This window comes from Tupaia chinensis, unplaced genomic scaffold (assembly GCF_000334495.1).
Source record: "Tupaia chinensis unplaced genomic scaffold, TupChi_1.0 Scaffold000482_1, whole genome shotgun sequence".
NCBI lineage: Eukaryota > Metazoa > Chordata > Mammalia > Scandentia > Tupaiidae > Tupaia > Tupaia belangeri.
This window is the reverse complement of record NW_006159994.1, coordinates 30,458-55,112: the sequence shown is the minus strand read 5'-3', so window position 1 is coordinate 55,112 and position 24,655 is coordinate 30,458. Positions and strand designations below refer to the sequence as shown.

Genomic DNA, 24,655 nt, shown 5'->3' with positions numbered 1-24,655 from the left:
GTGTGGGGGCTCACAAAAGAAAGACAGAGGTAGTGAGAGGGAAAATGAGAAATCACCCCCCAGGGGAATGGCCACACCACAATCCTGTCTTCTCCATTCTCCTTCCAGGAATTTGGACACCCATGCACATGCACCTAGCATGATTTCAAGTCACTGGGTCCAGGACTCAAACCACAGTCAGCCATATGGGATTCCAGCACCATAACTGCTACACTATCTGCTGGCTCCCTCTGACAAGCTTTTTAGTTGTTTTATAATTACCACTATTTTATCCTCACTCTTCCACTCATTCTACCTACATTATTCTTGCCTCTACTTCTTTATTTAGAAGTATTAAATGGAACTTTCCCTAATACCAACATAGTATTCCAGGTTACCAACAAATGCCAATGAATGTTTTCCTCATTTTGTAAGGTTTTTGAACAGGACAAAACCCGTTAACCACTTTGCTTTTCTTCAGAAAGGCCTCTTTGCCTTTGTGAATGCCAAGATATCCATAAAAATCTCCAAAGATTCTTCAAGGCCAGCTCCTCATTCTGGGGTTCGATTCCTTACAGAAATTAAAATTTCCTTAGGGAACACTTTGAAACTTTAAATCAAAGAAGAAAGAGTTTCTCCTTGGAGGAAACAAAATCCATACCTGCCCCCCCCCAGCACACACACCACGAACAGCTCTATGGACACATAATTGACTGAATAATTCCCTTTCTGCTATCTTTTTTTATATCCCAAAGTAACTGTATTGTTTGGAGAATGAAAACGCAATAGAACTATATACTAATAAGTAGCTCTGAGAATTCAACCCTTGAGACACTGGGAACTTTAAACATGCCCTTGTCGACCCTCACCTGTAGTTCTCTGATCCCAGTTTACATGAAGATGCATTTCATTTCCTACGAAAAGTTCATGGAGGACAAAATCTTCTGTTTCAAACATTGGAGAGCAGCCCTGTAATCCTGTCAGTGTTGGTGGGGTATAAAGGAAAAGGGTAGAGAATGGATACTTGTTTTCATTTCTAGACTAAGGAGACTGGGACAAGACCACACCTACTTGTTCTGTGAAGGTAAAGTCCTTGTAGTTTAAGCATACTTTAGTTTCTACTGCAATCAGTCTTTTCCAGTTCTCATTCTTCTTCCTTTTCTTTCTTTCTGATATCTAGAATGTCTCTCCAATACAAGTTACAAACAGTCATGCCTTTATTGTATCTTCTGGAGCATCTCCACCTCTTCACGACTCTCTCCCATAAATTGTAGGATTTTGTTACATTTCCAAACATTCATTCACTCATTATACTTGAGTATTGTCTGGTTTATCCCTAATGTAATTTAATTTTTTAAAGAATTATTTTTAAATTTTATTTATTATTATTTTTAATTTGACCAAAGAGAGAGAGAAAGTGAGAAAACAAGCCTCCAGGTCTGGGACTCAAACCATGGTTGGCCATGTGGAAGTCTGGCACCTTGATTACCATGCTCCCTGCCAGCCCTGTAATTATATTTTTCATAATCTTGTAAATGTTTTTTTCTGGCAGAATCAAGACACAGATATTACTGTGTAGTTCTTCACTGTTGTTTCACATTAAGGTCCATGATACCATAAAATCTCTCTCTCAAAAAAAAAATGTGTTTTCAACCTACTTCCCAGATTAAATGGGTCTTTGACGATTTTTTTCCTGACTTTAATTCACTTTTATTCTCTAAGCATTAATAATATTGACCCTTTGTTGTTTGTTTGTTTTACATTGATTTATTTTTTATCTATTTATTCATTTGTTGTTATTTTCAAGTTGTCAGGTCTGAGACTCAAACTGCAGTCAACCATGTGAGAATCCAAGGTCTTAATCACCACACTACACACTGGCCTGCCTTAATCACCACACCACACACTGGCCCAAAAATAATGACCCTTTTTCTCTAATGGAAAATATAAATGTCTTTGTAAAATTTTAAATCTCCTTTATATCATTTGATTTTTGGAGACTTGACTATTTTAAATCAAATCTATCAATCATATATTTGGCAATTAACTCTGATTTTGACACAAAAGATTCCTCAATAGGAAGCATGTAACACCCTCACAAATCCCTTGTATTTTATTTTAATGTCATGTACTTTAGTTTTCTTCTCTTATTGATTTAATCCACATGTTTCTCCTCTTCTTGGAAAAATTCACTTGGCCAGCATTCTCTGAAGGAAGGAGCCATAGAGATCTTCATTAACCAGAAGTGCTTCATGGCAGTCAAAAGAGGTAACACATGTACTGTAATTATAGTGATCAGAATTTTATCCTTGACATCTGACCCAGGTTATTGATAAATCATAGCCATGCAAGGTAGCTTGATTGTGATGTTGAAAACAGATGTTCATACTCATAAAATGTTCTGTATCACAAGAACAACAGTAGAAAAGTTAAATACATCATCTCATTTCATTTCATTCTTCAATTCCACCCTATGGGGACTATTTACTATTCCTGCTTTTTTTTTCTGTAGAGGTGGGGTATCTACAGTTTAGAGTTTCAGTAACTTTTTTTTTTCTTTTTTATTTCCATTTTTCTTTTTATTCCTATTTCTTTTATATATTCAATCATGTTACTTAGCTTACAAAGTGATTATTCCAGCATGTGTATATTTCTCACCAGTCCAGTTCACCATACTAGAAAGTTATCTTCCTCTACTCCTTCACCCATCTTCTTCCCACACTGTATCTGGTATTCACAACCATTTACTTAGCTTCTATAGCCTTCAATCATTCAGTTTCAGCCATAGAGTGCAGACACTCGGTATATATTAAATGGAGACATACAATGACTCTCCATCGCCTGGCTTGATTCACTCAGCAGTAAATCATCTATATTCATCCACTTTCTGTCAAAATCCAGGATCTTGTTGTTTTTGTATGGCTGAGTAGTATTCCATAGAGTATATGTGCCACAGTTTTTTAATGCATTTATCTATTCATGGGCTTTTGGGTTGGTTCCACATCTCAGCAATTGTGAACAATGCTGCAATAAACATCGATGTGCAAGCACTTGCACTTTTCTAATTAAGAATTTTTCTGTTCTTTGGGTAGATACTAAGAAGTGGGATTGCTGGATCGTATTGGTCGTTCTATTTGTAGGTTTTTGAGGAATATCCAAATTGTTCTCCAGAGTGGCTGGACCAATTTACATTCCCATCAGCAGTATAGGAGAGCTCCCCTTTCACCACACTTCCACCAGCACTTATCATTTTCTGTTTTTTTAATCTTAATCATTCTGACTGGGGTTAGGTGGTATGTCATTGTGGTTTGGATCTGCATCTCCCTTACAATGAGGAGTTTCAGTAAGTTTTTTAAGGTTACACAGTAGTAAGTGGGTGGACCAAAATTATAGTCCAGGAAGTGTGACTTGAGAAACTATTTCTGAATCACAGAGCTATAAAGTGTTTTCAGGGCATGTTGCCTCCAAAATAAGTTTCATAAACAGAGTACACTAATGATAATGATGTTAGATACAACTTTTTGAGATCCTATTGACTGTGGTAAAAAGGGAACCCTCTTACATTGTGTGTGGGAATGTAAATAAATATAACCTCTGTGGAAAATAATATGGAAGTTCCTCAAAAACCTACCAATAAAACTACCATATGACCCAGTAAACCTACTCCTTGCTATTTACCCAAAGGATAGAAAAACAGTCAGAAAGACATTTGCACATCCATGCATTTATTGAAGCAATATTCACAATCACAGAAAGACATTTGCACATCCATGTATTTATTGCAGCAATATTCACAATCACAAGACATAGAATCAACCTAAGCATCCAAAAACTGATGACTGGATTGAAAAACTGTATATATTATGGAATATTATTCAGTCATGAGAAACAATGAAACCTTATTGTTTGATTCAAAGTAGATAAATTTAGAGAACTTAATGTTAAGTGAAGTGACCCAGACTTTGGAAGATACACACTGTATATTCCCACTCAATATATACCAAATGTCTGCGCTCAGTGGCAGAAACTGAAAAATCTAAAGATACGATAGTAGCGAGGACAGGTGTAGATTCCAGAGACTGTAAGAGAGGAGAATGAGTGGTAGAGAGTGGGTGATAGAAAAAGGGTCAAAGGGAAGAAGCATTTAAAAGACAAAAGAATGTAAAGTTCTGTTTACAATAAGAGTTCTGTAATTTTTGCCCTATTAAACAGTTTTTCCATTAAAAAAATACTTTCACCACTTTGAATCAAATGACAGGGTCTCATTTGTTTCCTGTGGCTGAGTAATATTCCACAGTATTAATGTGCCACAGTTTTTCAACCCAGTTTCAGTTTTTGAATACTTTGTTGAGTGAAGTGAGCCAGATTTTGAAAGAAACACACTGCATATCCCTACTCAATGTGTACTGAATGTCTGCCCATGTACTGAATGCCAAAAACATGATTGTAGAGAGGATACCTGTAGATACTAGAGACTGTAAGGGAGAGGAGTAAGTAGTAGAGTGGGTGATCGAGGGTGAGTGGGAGGGGGAAAATGGAAGAAGCATTTAATAGACAAAAGAATCTAAAGTTCTCTGTTAGGGGAAAAAAACACATTCTGTAATTTTTGTTTCATAAAAAAAATATTTAAATAAATATTTTTTTAAAAACTCACCAAGAAAGTAATAGTAATGAACCCAGAAATGGTATCACAGCAGTAGTACAATGTTATGTAATGCTGGAACCCATATAGACGACCTGGGTTTGAGTGTTCATTGAGTTGTACATACCAGCCCACTAGGCACACATGTGACCATGACCCTGGATGACCAGAAAGGCTGGGAGTAAGGGAGGAATAACAGTGTTAGAACTCTGTTGAGGGTGATTGTATTTACGTCTCACTTTCTTTCTCTGTCCCTTTCTTTCCCTCCCCCATCTCATGAGAGAAATACATAAACTTTTTTTTTTTGAGAGGTTTCTTAGCTATAGGGCACGTGCGCTCACCAGACAGACAGAGAGAGACAGAGAGACAGAAAGCGAGAAATCACCCCCCAGGGGGGATGGCCACACCACAATCCCTTCTCCTCCATTCTCCTCTCTGGATCTTGGGCACACACGCATACACGCCCGGCATGAGTTTGAAGCCACCGGGCCCGGGACGCGAACCGCAGTCGGCTACGTGTGAGTCCAGTGACATAGCCATTACACTAACTGCTGGTCCCGAGAAATACATAAACTTTTGAAAACAGGAAAAACCATGTTTTAGAAACAAAAAAAATAATACCCTGAGAGTGAGATGTCATATCATTAGGAATTGTCAGGTCACAGAATACAGGTTGTTTGAGTTAAACCTTAGTATCTTCTTTTTTTTAGATTTTTGTTACAGGGTATGTGCATTCACCAGAGGGAGACAGAGAAAGAGAGAGACGGTGAGGGGGAAGGTGAGAAATTACCCTTCGGGGGATGGTCACACAGCAATCACTTCTCAATACTCCTCCACCTCCTCTCAGGATTCTGGGCACATACACACACATACACACACACACACACATACGTGCCCCGCATGATTTTCAAGCCTCCAAGTCTGGGATTTGAGCTGCAGTCAGCCATATAGGAATCCATTGCCTTTATCACGATGCCACCTGCTGGCCCCAAACTTCATACCTCAATCACTATTGTAGACCTCTTAGAATGAAGGAAATACAGACCAGCAGATGGCATAATGGTTATGTTGCTGGACTCACACCTAGTCAACTGCAGTTTGAGTCCCGGACCTGGTGGGTTAAGACTCAGGCTGGGCACATGTACATGTGTATGCTCAAAATCCTGAGAGGAGAATGGACGAGAAGGGATTGCCGTGTGGCCATCCCCTTGGGAGGTGATTTCTTGCTTTCTGTCACTCTGTCTCTCTGGCAAGTGCACACACCCTATAGCAAAAATCTCTCTAAAATTCAAAAAAGAAGGAAATGTAAGAATTACCAAGCAAAAGGCATGAAATGTCTTCCTTTGCTTTGGAAGCATCATTCTAAAGGGCATTAGCTTATATCCATGATTCAAGTAGAATTGAAACTAGGAATTAAATGATCAGAAGAGAGAGATTTATGCCACCTTAAGGAAAAATCTAAATATTGAGTTGTCAGGAAAGTTCCAATGCATTTTTGCTTAGAAAAACTCAAGGTTGTGACTTTTCCAACCACCTAATAACGATACAAAAGAAAGAAAGAAAGAAAGAAAGAAAGAAAGAAAGAAAGAAAGAAAGAAAGAAAGAAAGAAAGGAAGAAAGAAAGAAAGAAGGAAAGGAAATAGAAATGAGCAGTCACTTGGTTAGGTTAATCACTGCCAGGACTCAATAAAAGGTGAAGGACATCTATCGAAGAGTGATAAGTTGAGAACTAGCTGAGGTGCAGTTGGCTGTCTATTGAACATTGTTTTGGCCTTCTTTCTCAACAGACGTGCCAACTACATGGAAGCAGAAAACCACACAGAAGGTTTGGAATTCCTCCTCTTGGGACTCTCAGAGGATTTGGAACAACAGCCCATCCTCTTTGGGCTGTTCCTGCCCATGTACCTGGTCACCGTTCTTGGGAACCTGCTCATCATCCTGACCATCAGCTCTGACTCCCACCTCCACACCCCCATGTACTTCTTCCTCTCCAACCTATCCTTCGTTGACATCTGTTTTGAGAAGGTTTGGAATTCCTCCTCTTGGGACTCTCAGAGGATTTGGAACAACAGCCCATCCTCTTTGGGCTGTTCCTGCCCATGTACCTGGTCACCGTTCTTGGGAACCTGCTCATCATCCTGACCATCAGCTCTGACTCCCACCTCCACACCCCCATGTACTTCTTCCTCTCCAACCTATCCTTCGTTGACATCTGTTTTGTCTCCACCACCATCCCAAAGATGCTGGTGAACATCCAGACACACAGCAGAGACATTTGCTATATGGGGTGCCTTACTCAGGTGTATTTTTTTATGATTTTTGCTGGACTGGATAATTTGTTACTGACTGTGATGGCCTATGACCGCTTTGTGGCCATCTGCCACCCCCTGCACTATACTGTCATCATGAACCCCCGTCTCTGTGTCCTCCTGGTTCTGATATGTTGGTTGATCATTTTCTCGGCCTCTCTGCTTCACATTCTACTGATGAGGCGGCTGACCTTCTCTACAGGCACTGAAATTCCACACTTCTTCTGTGAACTGGCTCTGATTCTCAAGGTGGCCCAATCTGATACCTTCATCAATAACATCGTTTTGTATGTGGCAACGGCACTGCTGTGTGTGTTTCCTGTCACTGGGATCCTCTACTCTTACTCTCAGATTGTCTCCTCCTTACTGAGAATGTCCTCCACCGCCAGCAAGTATAAAGCTTTCTCCACTTGTGGGTCTCACCTCTGCGTGGTCTCCTTGTTCTACGGGACAGGACTGGGGGTCTACCTCAGTTCTTCTGTGACCCACTCTTCCCAGGGAAGGCCGATCGCCTCAGTGATGTACACTGTGGTCACCCCCATGCTGAACCCCTTCATCTACACCCTGAGGAACAAGGATGTGAAGGGGGCCCTGGGAAGACTCCTCAGCAGAGCAGTATCTTGCCCATGATGGATTGCTGACCTCAAAACTAAGTGGATACTGTGGACCCACTGAGAAGATATGAATTTTTAAATCCTGGTTCTTTTTCTCCTGTTGGTGTCCGCCCCAGGGCTTGGGACTGGCTGAATCATGATCAGGGGGCTGCTGGTAAGGAAGAGAAAGAGGACAAGAAAGAGAAGGCCCTACATCTTGCCAGGACCTGGGAATTGGAAAGAATGAGACAAAGGGATAGAGTAGAAACGGACACAGGCAGCCTGAGTCTAAGTAGCCCAAGCAACTTGTCCCACCCAGACAAACTGGATGTCTTTTTTATAGTACAAGGAGACATTACACATGTATGTTTCAGGACACTTCATAGATTGGTTGCCAGGTTACAGACAATAAGAAGCAGTTAACAGATCTATATGGGCTTAGTCATACCAGGCCAGGTGTATCCCTTGTTGATAATCTCATCAAGAGAAAATTTCATCTTCTTTTCTAATGCAGAGAACTAGCTGTTAGGTGTGGGGAAGGAGCTAAAGAACTTCTCCAGAAGGAGTGCACCACCACACCCAGAGAAGGCTAAAGAACCTTTCAGATGCAGAGCAGGGATTGGATTTCACTAATGGGGGTCAAGATGTTTCTTGAAGTCCATCAGATGTGTCTGTTGGAACGCCCCTAGCAATTTCCACCCTTGCTCTGTCTGTAGCCAAGGTCAAGGAATGATAGGTTACAAGGTTCTGCCAAACCCCAAAAGAGCATGTGGTGTTTGCTCAGAGCATGTCCCCACACCTCAGACTCTCTCTAAAACATGTCCCCACATTCTCCCCTAGAAGACATGCTTCAATTCTTTTGTTACCAAAGTTTCTGTTACTTTGCTTTTATATATATAATCTTTTAAGAGAGACTTTTGCTATAGGGAGTGTGAACTCACTGAAGATACAGAAAGTGAGAAATCACCCCCCAGGAGGAATGGCCATGCTGCAATACCTTCTCCTCCATTCTCCTCTCAGAATTTTGGGCACACACACACACGTACCTGGTGTGAGTTTCAAGCCACTAGGTCCGAGACTCAAACCACAGTTGGCCATGTAGGAGTCAGTGACATAACTACTATGCCATCTGCTGGTCCTGCTTTTATAAATTTTTGCTTTAATTTCTTCTCAACAACTTCTTTAATAATTTTGTTTTAAGTTCTATCTTTGGTGAGTTATTTTATAGGCATCCCTGGGATTTCTAACTTGGTGTGTAAAGCACTCATATCAAGTTGGTTTCCTCAAAAATTATCATCCTAATTGTTATGTCACCACCCTTAATTTGGTTGTGTCTTCACTTTCTCTGGAAATAATGGAATGAAAATCAAACTATAGTCAAGGCAATGTGGTTACATATTTTGCTCATTGCTTTACATGTGTGACACTATTTAATCCTAAAATCGTTTATGTGAGATAGTTTCTGATTCATCCTGTTTTTCATATCTCTATAAGTAACTGAGCTGAGATGGACTATCACCAAATAACCTGACACTGAATTTACATTCCTAATTTTGCTATCCCACTTTTTTTTTTTTAACAAGGGTTTTACCTTAGGGCATGTGTGCTTGCCAGAGAGTGAGGAAGACAGAGAGAGAAAGCAAGTGAGAAATCACCCTCCAGGGAGGATGGCTATGCTGCAATCCCTTCTCCTCCATTCTCCTTCTGGGACTTTGGGCACACACGCGCACACACCTGGTGTGAGTTTCAACCCACTGGGTCAGGGACTCAAACCACGGTTTATATGTGAGAATCCAGTGCTTTAACCACTATGCCACCTGCCTGCTCCAACATTGAATGGTTTTAATGCTACGATACATCCCCACCTTTGCCAAATCTGGGTTATGGGCACACACATGCCCAGCATACTCACATATGTCTCTGGACACAAACCTGAAACCTTCACATCTGACCCCGCCTTGCAGAGCATCACGTTTCACTGCTGTACCATCATCTAGCCCACCAGCCTCTTTTTTTCCCCTTTTCTTCTTCCTTTCTTTTTTCCATAATTATACACTCTTTTCTTGCTTCACTTCTTTGGCTGATTTATTTGTTAAAGTGAACCTATTCCATTTGTTATGACTGAATAATATTCACTGCTAAGAGGTGTTTCCTTGGTGGACGAGGAAAATGTTCCTAATTAGATTATGGTGGTCATTGCAAATATAAAATGAACACTTAAATTGTTTTATTTCAATTCACTATTTTATATGGCATATGATTTACATCTCAATAAAACCTTTAAAAAGAGATTTCAACTCTTATTCATGCCTCATTTTTCCCTGGTCCCAAAAAGGTCTTTGTTGTTTCTCTTGCAAGAATGAGATGCCTTTGGGTACCAAGACATGGACCCTAATATATCTAGACTTGTGGGAACTAGGCTTACAAAGTCTTCAATGGGCAGTTAAAAGTGTTAAGTGGGATCACTCCTGCTTCCCCTGACTCCTGGGCCCAAGTTTCCTCTTTAGGGGAACAGATCTATATACAGGTCTTTGATTTAATGAATATCCAGTACTATGTCCTGAAGGATGGAACGTAAATCCTTCAATGTTGTCTTTAAGCTAACATTTCAGCTACACCTATAAAAAGACTCTAGTAATTTAAATACTTCTGGAGAGTGAGATGTGTGAAATGATCAGTGCATTCCATGTTCATGGACATTCATGTGAGATGGGGCTGCCACACCACCTTCACTTTTAAGTAGGTGCATTGGTGAGATGCTATTGTTGTGGAATTCCATGCCAATAGATCAGGAGTTCTCTTAACCCCCTATTGTGGCTATATAGATAGATAGAAAAAGCAAGTACTACCTGAAATAGCTATGTATTCTTGTGAGAATAAATTCTTGCTAGTATTTTCAGATCAGAAGGTTTCTTACATGGTCAACTTGTATGACTAATTGATTGGCTTTCTAATGAAATAGTGCCACGTAGGGTAACTAAGGTCTCTGTTGATGACTGTTCAGTTATTCAGAGGCAGTTAATTAGACCTATGTTTATAAATGGGAGTGTCTGCCATTGTGGCCCCTCTGTTCATGCACCCATGATACCACTGAGTGGTCAATGATCTGGCTACATTATATTACACAGCCAAGTGAGTGGCTACATGGTTTTTCAATGCCTCTTCTACGACACATGAGACAGAAATTTTCATAAGTAATACCCACCTCTCTGTCCATCCACATGCCTACCACTAGTCTTCTAGTCCACTCCCTTCAAGGCCCATGACCAGATAGTTCCAATTTCTTAATCCTCTTCTTCCACACAAAGTGGATTCTTCTAGATGCCACTTCCAGCACCACCTATTATGATCATTTTCTCTGAGCTCTCCTTTTCATGGTTATCACTGAGCCTTTCTATAATGATGCTGCTATCCATTTCGGTTTGCACCCACCTACCAAGTCAACTTATCTATAAACCACAATTGCTCTTTCAGGTGCCCCCAGTAGAAGCCATATGTGCACTTGAGTGAGTGACATTGGTGTAACAATGGTGGATAACATTGAGATCTGGGCTGCCTACTCCATTCTGGGTTGCCTGATCTTGCAACTCATTCATGTCTCTGGTCCTATTCTACTAATCTCTGGACCCCTGCATTGGGAATACAACACATATGCTTTGTCATTGATTTAGGTAGTCTATATATTATATTCTGCATACTAAGTAGTCAGAACTTCCTGGGTATTCAATTTCCTGTACTTAATATAACAATTCTCTTTTTAAATAACATGCTCCTATATGCTCTATCTTAATTACTTTTTCTTAGGGTTTTGCTATTTTTTCTCTTTTTTTATTTACATCTTAATTTTATTTATTTATTTATTTCTCTCTTTCTTTCTTCTTTCTTTCTTTTCTAAGAGAGATTTTTGCTATAGGGTGCCTGCACTCACCAGAGAGATAAAGAAAGAAAGAAAAAGAGAAAGAAAGAAAGAAAGAAAGAAAGAAAGAAAGAAAGAAAGAAAGAAAGAAAGAAAGAAAGAAAGAGAGAAAGAGAGAAAGAAAGAAAGAAAGAAAGAAAGAAAGAAAGAAAGAAAGAAAGAAAGAAAAAGAAAGAAAGAAAGAAAGAAAGAAAGAAAGAAAGAAAGAAAGAAAGAAAGAAAGAAAGAAAGAAAGAAAGAAAGAAATCACCCCCTAGGGTGAATGGTCATGCTGCAGTCCCCTCTCCACCATTCTCCTCTCAGGATTTTAGGTATGCACACACATGCACCCAGTATGAGTTTTAAGCCACCAGGTCCAAGACTTGAGCCACAGTCAACTACGTGAGAGTCCAGCAATGTAACCATGATGCCATCTGCTGGTCCCCATTTTGGTTCTTTTCAATAGAACCAAGACTACTGTCTTTTTTTTTTTCATTTTTAATTCATATTTAAGCACGATGCATATTTACAGTGTACAACATGGTTTCTCACAACACAAATAGAGTCCAGAACCAAAACTATTAATCACGTTGCTGTTCATCAGAAAGAACCTCTTTCACTGCATCCCTTTGTGGACACTGATTCATAAAATCTCCAGAGAGTCTCCAAAGGGAGCGCATTATGAAGAGTTCGTTTCTGGCTTGTTTCTTTGTAGAAATTTAAATTTCCTTATGCAATATCTTGTAGCTTTTAAATCAAGCCACATAAAAATTTCCACTTGGACACAAAACTGACAGAATAATTCCCATTCTGCTATCTTCTTTGGACCCCCAAGGGAGCTAAATTGTTTGGAGAAAGGAAAGACAATAGAACAATATATTTAATGAGCAGGTCTGGGAATTAAACCCTTGAGTCCCTAAAAATTTTAAACATGCCCCTGTTACTCTTCACCTATAATTCTGTGATTATAGTCTAGGTGACAACCCAACTGAGTTTCCTAAGGACAGATTGTGGAAAGCAGAAGGCTTCTGTGATCAATATCAGAAAGAGACCAGGTGAACCTGTGAAGGCTTGTAGGATAAGAAAGAAAGGGGGAGAATATCAATAATGGGTTTTATCTGTAAACTGGCACAATCCCGTATTTATTTCATCTCTCCAGATGAAGTCCCTGTACTTTGAAAGTACTTTGGTTTCTACTGAAACATGTCTTTTCTAACTCTCATTCTATTTTCTTTCCTCTGTTCTAGATTCTAGATTCTCTCTCCAATATGAGTTAGAAATTACCATAACTTGAATTATTACTTTCTGGAACATGTCCACATTTCCACCTATTTCTCCAATAAATTGTGGTTTCTTGATTGATTCCCTACGTCCATTTTTTTTTTTTTTTTGAGAGAGAGATTTTTGCTATAGGATGCATGTGCTAACCGGAAAGACAAACAGAGACAGAGACAGAATGCAAGAAATCACTCCCCAGGAGGGATGGCCATGCTGAAATCCCTTCTTCTCCATTCTCCTCTCAGGATTTTGAGCATGCACATACATACACCTGGTGTGAGTTTTAAGCTACCGCATCTGGGACTCGAACCACAGTCAACAATGTAGGAGTCCGGCAACATATCTGTTACACCTTCTGCTGCTATAGTCCTTTATTTTTTAACTTATCACCGAAGAGCTATTATGTATAGTTATTGCCTATTGTGTTCTTAGTGTGATTGGATTTTTCTCTGAAACTCTATTTCTTTTTTTTTTTCTTTTGCAGATTTGCCGTATTGGCATCACTGAAAATCAATTGTAGTTGTTTGACATTAGAGTTCACAATATAGTACAGGTATGTACTTATTTCTGATGTTTAGTTCTCAGGACAATTTTCTTTTCTCATCTTATTAATCTCATTAAATATCCAGGAGAAGGGCCAGCAGATGGAGTAGCAGTTATATCTCTGGACTCCCACATAGTCAACTGTGGTTCAAGTCCCAGACCTGGTGGCTTCAAAATCACGCTGGGTGCGTGTGCATGCGTGTGCATGCCCAGGATTCCAGGGGGAGCATAGAGAAGGGATTGAGGCATGGCCATCCCCTCCGGGGGGTGATTTCTCACTTTCCTTCTCATTGTCTCTATCTCTGTATCTCTCCCCAGCAAGCACGCAGGTCCTAAGGGGGTAAAAAAAAAAACTTAAATATCCAGGAGAACATAAAATTATTACAGTTAAGGTATATTACCTTTACTGGTTCATAAATTTAACAGAAATAACTTAGTGCTTTATTGTAGAATATACTGTTGGCTATGATTTTTAAATTGTTTTCTTTATTGGATTAAGACTTTGTCCCTGTTCCTCAGTTACTGAGAGACTGTGGCATAGAGGCTAATCAGTCATGACTATCAAATTCTCCCCAATACATCTCCTATTGGGATTGTGGTTGTCATTCTTTGTCCTGGACCTATTTTTTTTTTAAATAAACAATGTTAACAAAAATCCTAATACTAAACCTGTTACCCATTCTAGAATAGATATTCCTCCTCCTTTTTTTTGTTTTTTTCCTAGTTTTTTGCCATAGGGCACATGCACTGGCTGGAGAGAGACAGAGAGAGAGAAAATGAGAAATTACTCATCAGAGGTGATGGCCCCACCACAATCCCTTCTCCTCCATTCTCCCCTTGGGATTTGGGGCACGCATGCACAAACACCTGGAGTGATTTTCAAGCCACCAGGTCCAGGATGCAAACCATGGTTGACCATATGGGAATTCAGTACCTTAACTACCACACAACTTGCTGGCTTGTCAGCATGTTTTTTTCTGTCTCTAAGTCCTAGACTCAAGCTGCACAGTTGGCTATGTGGGATCCAGCTGCCTTAATCACCACACCACCAGCTGGCTTCACACTGGCTCTTAAAACCACTCCAAAGTCAAATTACTGACCCACAGGGCCACCATTGAATGTTCATTTAGCCTTGGAGAATAATTCTGTTCTTATTTCCACCAACTAAAATGACCCATCACTCCTACTCAGTGTAATTATACTTATTTCAAGAAGAAGGCATTGTGGCATGGCTATCTCCCCTGAGTGGTGATTTCTCCCTTTCCCTCTCTCTCTGTCTCTCTGGCTTGTATATGTGCTCTCTAGCAAAAACCTAAAGGGAAAAAAAAGAAAGAAAAGAAAGAAAGAGGGGCATTTTTAAACCTCACAAAGAAGGTAGTACTCATAACCATATTTTTAGAAAGTAATAAATAAGATACCGAATATTAGCTGCCATATGACTTAGTGGTGTAAGGTCATAGAATTTTAAAATTCTGAGTTAAAAATCTTTGTGCTAATTTCTATGATAGATGTATTAGAATGAAGAAATGGGGTGATCAAGGATAAGACAGGAATTTTATTCAATTAATTTGCAACAGTCATTTCAAAGGAGAAATTAATTTAGGTCCATTTATTCAAACAGGAGAATTAGAACTAGTGAGAAGATAATAAGAGAGAAAGAGTCCTACTAAGTTGTTTTTTTTTTAATTTTTTAAATTACACACACTTAAAGTGGAAATAGTGGGCCACCAGGTGGCATGATAGTTCAGGCATTGGATCCCACATGGCTGACCCTATGGTTCAAGTCCTAGACCTGGTGACTTGAAAATCATGCCAGGTGCATGTGTCCAAAAGCCCATGAGGAGAATGGAGGAGAAGAGATTGTGGTATGGCCATCCCCCCCAGGGGATGCTTTCTCACTTTCTTTCTCTCTCATTCTCTGGTGAGCACACTCAGTCTATAGCAAAACTACTAAAAATAATAATAGATGACTACCTCTTTAGTGAGTGAATTACTGTCATTGGCAGGACTCAACAGAGGGTAAAGGATATCTACCCAAGGGCAGTGTTGTAAAGCAATGGCTAGCTGAGGAGGTTGTTGGTCTTCATTGAATCCTGTTATTGCCTTCTTCTCAAGCAGACACGCCAGCTACATGGAAGCAGAAAACCACACGGAAGTATCACAATTCCTCCTCTCGGGACTCTCAGATGATCCAGAACTGCAGTCCCTTCTCTTTGGGCTGTTCCTGTCCGTATACTTGGCCACTGTGCTTGGAAACCTGCTCATCATCCTGACCATCATCTCTGACTCCCACCTCCACACTCCCATGTACTTCTTCCTCTCCAGTTTGTCCTTTGTTGACATCTGTTTCATCTCCACGACAGTCCCTAAGATGCTGGTGAACATCCATGCATACAGCAAAACGATCTCCTATAGAGGGTGCCTCACTCAGGTGTATTTTTTTGTGGTTTTTGCTGGAATGGATAATTTCCTACTGACGGTGATGGCCTATGACCGCTTTGTGGCCATCTGTCACCCTCTGAACTACACGGTCATCATGAACCCTCGTGCCTGTGTCCTCTTGGTCCTCATATGTTGGTTCATCATTTCCTGGGACTCCCTTCTTCACGTTCTATTGGTGTTACAGCTGACCTTCTCCACGGGGACTGAAATTCCTCATTTCTTCTGTGATCTGCCTCAGGTTCTCAAGGTGGCCCAATCTGACACCCTCATCAACAACATTATCTTGTATGTGATGACAGCCCTGTTGGGGGTGTTTCCTGTCTCCGGGATCCTCTACTCTTACTTTCAGATCATCTCCTCCTTAATGAAGATGTCTTCCAATGCAAGAAAGTATAAAGCATTTTCCACCTGTGGGTCTCACCTCAGTGTGGTCTCTTTGTTCTATGGGACAGGACTGGGAGTCTACCTCAGTTCTGCTCTCACCCCATCTTCCAAGAGATTCTCAATTGCCTCAGTGATGTACACGGTGGTCACCCCCATGCTGAACCCCTTCATCTACACCCTGAGGAACAAGGACATGAAGAGGGCCCTGGAGAGACTCCTCAGCAGAGTGGCCTCTTGTCCATGATGGATCACTGGCCTCAGAACTAACTGGATGTATTAAGCTGATAAGACCTATGTGAGTTAGCTATTCTGGCTCTTTTTCTTTCCTAAGAGACATTTTTCAATTTTCAAAGGCCCTGTGACTGCATTTAAATATGTAATTGTTTCTGTGCAAAAAACCTCTCTGTGATAACTTTTTTCTATTTTAAAATTATTGTAAAGTGACAAAAACATTGCATGGTTGTATCATGTAAAACATAATATGTTTTGGGACCAGCAGTTAGCAAAATGGCTATGTCACTGGACTCTCACATAGTCGACCACGGTTCGAGTCCCGGACCCGGTGGCTTAAAACTCACGCCGGGTATGTGTGCATGCATACCCAAGATCCCAAGAGGATAATGGAGGAGAAGGGATTGTGGTATGGCCATCCCCCCTGGGGGGTGATTTCTCGCTTTCTGTCTCTCTGTTTCTCTCTGTCTGTCTGGTGAGCGCACACACCCTATAGCAAAATCCTCTCAAAAAAATAAATAAAAAACATAATATGTTTTGAAGTATATAAATTATAAAATGGTTAAAATTACATAGACTACAAATGTGTTACCTCCTGTAGTTACCATTTATGTGATGAGTGCACTTAAAAATTTACTGTCTTTATATTGGATCATAGAAAAATTATGATGTTTTTTCAAGACTATATTACCGGGGCTGGCAGGTGGCGTAGTGGTTAAGGGTGCTGGACTCCCACATGGCTGATCATGGTTCAAGTCCCCGACTTGGCGACTTGCTTTCTCACTTTCTCCCTTTCTCTCTTTCTCATTCACTCTGTCCTTCTCTGGTCAAATTTTTAAATTACTTAGTTAATTAAGGTAAATACAATCATTAAGAACAAAACAAAAGAATACATTATGTCATCAATAACTATGATCACCTAGCAGTACAGTGTTTTTTTTTGGATTTTATTTCTCCTGCCTAACTGTAATTATGTATTCTTTGGCAATATCTCCACAATCCTCCAACCTCCTAATCACCCCAGCCTCTGGTACCGACCATTCTACTCTATACTTCATGATATCAGCTTTTTTATATTCTACGTATGAATAAAATCATGCAGTATTTGTTTTTTGTGTGTGTCTGGATTACCTCACTTCCGTGTTGTCCACAAATGGCAGGATTTCATTCTGTGTTATGGGCGAAGAGTATTCCATTGTCTATGTATGCCACATTCTATTCTCTGTTTTAATAAATTCAAATGTTTTAGAGTCCACACACATAAGTAAGTTTATGTTTGACTTTCTATGCTTGGCTCATATCACTTAACAAAATGTCCAAAAAGTTCACCAATATTGGAACAAGTGACAGGATTATTTATTTATTTATTTATTTATTTATTTTGGAGAGGTTTTTGCTATAGGGTGCATGCGCTCACCAGACAGACAGAGAGATAGAAAGCGAGAAATCACCCCCCGGGGGGGATGGCCACACCGCAATCCCTTCTCCTCCATTCTCCTCTCGGGATTTTGGGCACGCACCCACACGTGCCCAGCATGAGTTTTAAACCACCGGGTCCAGGGCGCGAACCATGGTCGACTACATGGGAGTCCAGCGACATAGCCATTATGCTGACTACTGGTCCCGAGAATTATATTTTTTTCTAAGGCTAAACAGTATTCTGCTGTGTCATACCACATAGTCTTTATCTATTCATCTGATGATGAATGCTTAAGTTGTTTCCATTTCTCGGTTATGTGAATAATGCTACCATGAAAAAGAATGTGCTTAGCTATCCCGACACTAATTTCAGGTTCTCTGGATACACACACAGTGGGATAACTGACCTAAGGTCAGAACAATAAGAGCTCTTTCTATGGGAAGCCTATCTGACTGGCAGCCATCCATGTCCAACAACATGGCGGCACTGGGGTTACTACTGAGCTGTTCCCTCTGCTGAATGGATCCAATGGAGTCCCAGTGTTTGCCTATTTACAGAGCCATGCAAAGACATGATGACCAGGGTCAATGACTCCTGTCAGAATAGGGACTTCTTTTTGGCATAAGAGACCTGAGGTATCAGACAGCAGTATAGCTTTAAATTTAATGAGGATTTTGTCATGTCATTAAAAGCACTATCCCTTAGGATACAAGATCTCTCAATCTTCAGAAGCCAGAGCTGTGGAGCCTGGAAGCACAAATTGCACAAGTAGGTCACTGGGAGTGATGCTAGGTTCAGTTATTTCTACTACCAACCTTTGACTCCTAGGTCAGGTATCCTATGTACTGGGAATGCTACGCAATATGACTTGTCATTCATTTAGAGTATGTAGTAATTCCCACAAGTCAAGTAGCCAAAACTCCCTGTGTATTCAGATACCTGGATTTAATATAATCAATCTCTTTGAACTGAAATATGTTGTCATATGGTCCAGCAAAGGTTTATTTATTTATTTATTTATTTATTTACGTTTAATCACTGTACATCTTTTTCTTTTTTAAGAGACATTTTTGCTATAGGGCACATGTGCTTGCCAGTGAGATAGAGAGAGACAGAGAGCAAGAAATAATGTCCCCCTCAGTGGGGGATGGCCATGCCCCAATATCTTCTCTTCCATTCTCTTCTTGGGCTCTTGGGCATGGACACACATGTGCCTGGCCATGAGTTTTAAGCCACCAGGTCCGGGATTTGAATCATGGTTATATATATAAAACAAAGAATTGTTTCCTTGTTTTGACTCCTTTTAGAAATTAAATTATCCTTAGAGAATATCTTGAAACTTTTCAATTAAACCAAAAGAGAAAGAATTTTTTTCCAGGAGAAATAAAAAACTCCCTTCCACCCCTTCTCCCACTGCCTACATGGTTAAAAAATTGACTAATTTCCATCCTCTAACCTTTGTATTCCCAATAGAGCTGAATTATTTGAAGACTAGAAAGACGTTAGAAATTTTTGTTTAATGAACAGCTCTGGGAATTGAAGCCTTGAGACACTGGCAACTTCTAACATTACTTTAAACCCTTTTATCCCTCACTTGTAATTCTCTAGTCCCAACTGAGGTGAGAATTCAATCGGATTTTCCACGTACAGATTATGGAGAACAGACAGATTCTATGATCAACATCACTGAGACTCTGTTTGATCCTGTGAGGACGGATGAGCTAAGAAGGAAAAGAGGAGAGAAAATCAATGCAGGGGTTTACCTCTAATTCTATAGCCTGGGAGAGTTCAACTTTGCTTATTCTGAGAATGTAAAGTCTCTTTGCATCGTAGGTACTTTTGTTTCCACTGAAGTCAGTCTTGTCCAGTTCACAATCTATTTCTTTTTTTTTTTTCCCTTTCTTTATCTAGTATCTCTCTCCAATAAAAGTTAGCATGGCTATCCTTTTCATCTATTATTTTCTGGAAAGTATCTTCAATAATTGTAGATTTCTGATGTATGCATCCTATTGCTCATTCATTGCCATCTCACTGAAGTTTATTTTGTTTTTCAGGCTTTTGCCATAGGGCATGTGCACTTGTCAGAGAGAGACAGAGGGAGGGAAAGTGAGAAATCACTCCCCTTCTCCTCTCAGGATTCTGGGCTCGTACATACATGTGTCTGGTGTGATTTTTCAAGCTGATGGGTCTGGTTTTCAAACTGTGGTTGGCCATGTGGGAATCCAGCACCTTAACCACCACACCACCTGCTGGCCCTCACTGAAGATTTATTATATGTGACTACTGTCTATTTTATTCTTCATAATAATTATATTTTTCCATTAACCCCCGAAATACTTTTTCTTACAGAATCAGCCTGTGGATAAAATCATATAGTTCTATATTACTGTTTTTTATATTAGTGTTTATGTAGAATACAAACACAGTTATTTCTAATGTTTGGTTGTCAGGCCAATTATGTTTTCTCGTCTTACCAATCTCTAGATATTCAGGAAAATATAGAATGATTGTAACTAGAGTAATTTTCCTTGTCCTGTTCATGAATTTAATGTAAATAGCTTTGTGTTTTAATGCAGAGTCATGTGCTTGCTGTGGTTTTTAAATGACCATTCTTAGGTTAAGAACCTCTCCTTAGATTCTTTTTTTATCAAGAGTCCTGCCCTGGCTTCTAATCAAAGTATGACCATTAAATTTTCCCAAATGCATTTGCCTTTTTTTAATTTATTTTATTATTTTTTACATTTAATTACTATACATCTTTACAGGACACGAAATGAACCTCCCCAGGATGAGTACACTGTGTATTAGTCCAGTCAAAGGGTATTACCATACACAGTATCATCAACAGGTTATTTTCCATTTTTATGTCTGTTAAATCTTTTGCTTTTTTTCCCCTTGATTCCCTCCCTCCTGTCCCCCATTGTCTACCCTTCTCCCACACTGTCTCTAGTATCTAGTCTCCCCATGCTTTTATACCAACTCCATTTTCTATCGTAATTATTATTATGCCTTCTCTTTGCTGACCTCCTTTTATAATACACTATGTTAACAAACATCCTAACATTAAACTAGCATTCCATTTCAAAAATAGCTATTACTTGTTCATCATGCGTTACTCTCTTTTTTTTTTTTTTTTAGATTTTTTTTTAATTTGCTATGGCCACATGCACTTAGCAGAGAGAGAAAGAGAGAGGGAAAGTAAGAAAGCAAGCCACCAGGTCCAGGACGTGAACCTCAGTCAGCCATGTGGGAGTTCAACACTTTAACTACCATGCCATCTGCTGGTCCCTTGTTACTCTTTTTAAATAGGTAAACACGAATTTTATTTAGCTTCACTGCTCTTTGTTTTTGTTTTTGTTTTGAGAGGCTTTTGCTATAGGGCATGTGTGCTCACCAGAAAGACAGAGACAGACAGAGAGACAGAAAGTGAGAAATCACTCTCCAGGGGGGATGGCCATGCTGCAATCCCTTCTCCTCCATTCTTCTCTTGGAATCTTGGGCATGCACGCACATGTGCCTGGTGTGAGTTTAAGCCCCCGGGTCCGGGACTCGAACTGTGATTGACTACGTGGGAGTCCAGAGAGGTAGCCATTACGCTACCTGCTGGTCCCCCTAACTTCATTATTCTTTGGAGGACTAACCCAATTACATGTATAATTATGAGAATTCCATCCTTAATGACAGTAACAGTTTAATGGGGATATTTATCACTGACACCCATGAAAAACAGATTTTTTTTAATAATGTTAATAATACAAGTTCACGTTTATGAGATACCTCATTGTATGCCACAGGAACCACAGGAAAAAAAAATTGCATGCATCATCTCATCTAATTTTGCTCTTCAATTCTACTATGTAAGAAATATTTACAACTCCTAGTATAGAGGTGATGTATCTGCAACTAAGAAAGAATAAGTAACTTTTTCAAGACCACACAATAGTAAGTTGGAGAACCAAAATTTAATTACAAAATTCTAACTTTAAAAACCACTTGCTAATATAGTCTCCCATTCTGAGGATTGTCTCATTACTATAATTATTGTTTCTTTTGCTATGCAGAAACTTTTTAATCTGATGTAATATCTGTGAACGTTAAAATGCTTGACTGGACTAATACGCAGTGTATGGTGTATTCATGCTGGGAAAATAATTGTATATTCTGTGAAGACGTACAATGATTAAATGTTAAAAAAAAGGAAAAGAGAGAGAGAGAAAGAAAAGAGAGGCAGACAAGTAGCATAGTGGTTAAGGGCTCTGGACTCCCACATGGCCAACCATGGTTCAAGTCCCAGATCTGGTGGATTGCTTTCTCATTTCCTTCTCTCTCTCTCATCCTTAAATTTTCTCACTTTCCTTCTCTCTCTCTCACTCTTAAAAAAGGTAATTATTTTTAAAAAAGAAAAGAAAGGAGGAAAAACTTGTTAAATCACAGGTCTATAAATTACTTTCAAAGAGTATTATATCCACAATAATTACAATGGGAGGAGTTTAATAATAATAATAATAATAATAATAATAATAGCTTATGACTTATTGAAGTCCTACTGAGGGAAAAAAGGTATTTTTAAACCATATAAAGAAGGTAATAGTAATAACCCATTTTAGGAAAAAATACATAAGGCATTGAGAGTTCACTGTCACATCATTAGGAAATGTCAGGTCACAGAATAAAAGTTGAATGGGTTGAAATCCATTTCTGGATTACTATTGTAGCACTATTAAAAGGAAGGAACTGGGGCCAGCAGGTAGCGTAGTGATTGACTATGGCTGACCACATGGGTGACCACAGTTCAAGTCCTGGACCTGGCGGCTTGCTTTCTCACTTTCTCTTTCTCTCTGTCTCTCTCTGGTCAAATTGGATAAAGGATGATAATAACAAATAAAATTGAATAAATAATCCTTTTTTAAAAAAGAGGGACTATTGGAATTTTCAAGATAGGAAATGTCTTCCTTGTCTTTAGGATACCTGGATCCCACATGGATCCCACATTCCATGCAATTAGTCTCAGACCCAGCAGTTAAAAAATATGCCAGGCATGGGTGCTTCCATGCCTAAATCCCAACAGGATGGATAAATGGAGGAGAAAGAATTGTGGCATGATCATGACCCATGCAGGGTTCTCTCTCTCTCTCTCTCTCTCTCTCTCTCAAGTGTAAGTGACTTTTGGCAAATTTTTTAAATAAAAAAAAAGTTTAAAGAATAATAAAATAAAATGGAAATGACATGCCTTTGGCTGAGTGAGTCACTGTCATTGACAGGACTCAATAGAGGGCAAAGAGTGTCCACCCAGGGAAGACATTGTTAAGTGAGAACTAGCTGAGGTGCCGGTTGGTCTCCATTGAATGTTGTTTTGTCTCCATCCCCAGCAGACTCATCAGAACATGGAAGCAGAAAATCACACAGAAGTATCACAATTCCTTCTCTTGGGCCTCTCAGAGGATCCAGAACTGCAGCCCGTCCTCTTTGGGCTGTTCCTGTTCATGTACCTGGTCACCGTGCTTGGGAACCTGCTCATTGTCCTGGCCATCAGCTCTGACTCCCACCTGCACACCCCCATGTACTTCTTCCTCTCCAACCTGTCCTTCGTAGACATCTGTTTCACCTCCACCACTGTCCCCAAGATGCTGGTGAACATCCAGTCACACAGAAAAGACATCTCTTATATACAGTGTCTCACTCAAGTGTGTTTTTACATGTTTTTTTCTGGATTAGATAGTTTCTTGCTTGCCGTGATGGCCTATGACCGGTTCGTGGCCATCTGTCACCCCCTACACTACACGGTCATCATGAACCCCCGCTTCTGTGTCCTCACGGTTCTGATATCTTCACTCATCATTTCCTGGGAAGCTTTGCTTCACGTTTTTCTGATGCTGCAGCTGACCTTCTCTGCATGCACTGAAATCTCACATTTCTTCTGTGACCTGCCTCAGATTCTCAAGTTGGCTCGCTCTGATACCCTCATCAATAACATCTACCTGTATATGGCAACTGCACTGCTGGGTGTGATTCCCATAACCGGGATCCTCTACTCATACTCTCAGATCATCTCTTCCTTAGTGAAGATGTCCTCCACCGTGAACAAGTATAAAGCTTTCTCCACCTGTGGGTCTCACCTCTCTGTGGTCTCCTTGTTCTACGGGACAGGACTGGGGGTCTACCTCAGTTCTGCTGTGACCCACTCTTTCCAGAGCAGCTCCATTGCCTCAGTGATGTACACTGTGGTCACCCCCATGCTGAACCCCTTCATCTACACCCTGAGGAACAGGGATGTGAAGGGGGCCCTGGGAAGACTGCTTAGCAGAGCAGTCTCTTGTTTGTGAAGAATCACTGGTGTTGGAACTAGGAAGACATTGTAGGAAGATGTAAATTTAAACATCTTGGCTTGCCAGACAGACAAAGAGAGACGGAGAGACAGAAAGCGAGAAATCACCCCCCAGGGGGGATGGCCACGCCACAATCCCTTCTCCTCCATTCTCCTCTCGGGATCTTGGGCACGCATGCACATGCGCCCGGTGTGAGTTTTAAACCACCGGGTCTGGGACGTGAACCACAGTCAACTACATGGGAGTCCAGCGACATAGCCATTATGCTAACTGCTGATTCCCAGTCCTCATATTTTCATTAGTTTCTATCTCTCTTCCTAAGGAAAGTCCTTCGAATCTCCTGACCCCCATGCATGAATAATGCCACAGTAAACATTGATGTTCAAGCACTTTTCCAACTGCGCAGTCTCCTGTAAGAAGGAAAATTTTTGAGAAAAGTATGACAGTATTCTTGTCTTCCCTAAAAGAAATTAAAGTCATACAATAGTCAAGAGGAAGTGGTTGCGTTTCAGCATTGTGCATGTTGACTTACATGTATGACTTTATTTAAAACTGAAAATATTGGGAACCAGCAGTTAGCATAATGGCTATGTTGTTGGACTCCCACGTAGTC

At 40.1% G+C, this 24,655-nt stretch overlaps 3 protein-coding genes across 3 annotated transcripts; all 3 read left to right on the top strand.

Moving 5' to 3' along the window:
* Positions 1-6,421: 6,421 nt before the first annotated feature.
* LOC102502293 (olfactory receptor 7D4) lies at positions 6,422-7,560 on the top strand. Its single transcript, XM_006156142.1, has 2 exons — positions 6,422-6,446; positions 6,647-7,560. The coding sequence occupies exons 1-2, from the start codon at positions 6,422-6,424 to the stop codon at positions 7,558-7,560; spliced, it is 939 nt and encodes a 312-aa protein (XP_006156204.1).
* Positions 7,561-15,367: 7,807 nt separating this feature from the next.
* On the top strand, positions 15,368-16,309 carry LOC102501869 (olfactory receptor 7D4). Its single transcript, XM_006156141.2, has one exon. It carries the CDS (start codon positions 15,371-15,373, stop codon positions 16,307-16,309), a length of 939 nt encoding a protein of 312 aa, XP_006156203.1. The 5' UTR covers positions 15,368-15,370.
* A 6,791-nt stretch (positions 16,310-23,100) lies between these two features.
* LOC102474567 (olfactory receptor 7D4) lies at positions 23,101-24,039 on the top strand. The gene has a single exon (XM_006156161.1). It carries the CDS (start codon positions 23,101-23,103, stop codon positions 24,037-24,039), a length of 939 nt encoding a protein of 312 aa, XP_006156223.1.
* The last annotated feature ends 616 nt before the right edge of the window (positions 24,040-24,655 follow it).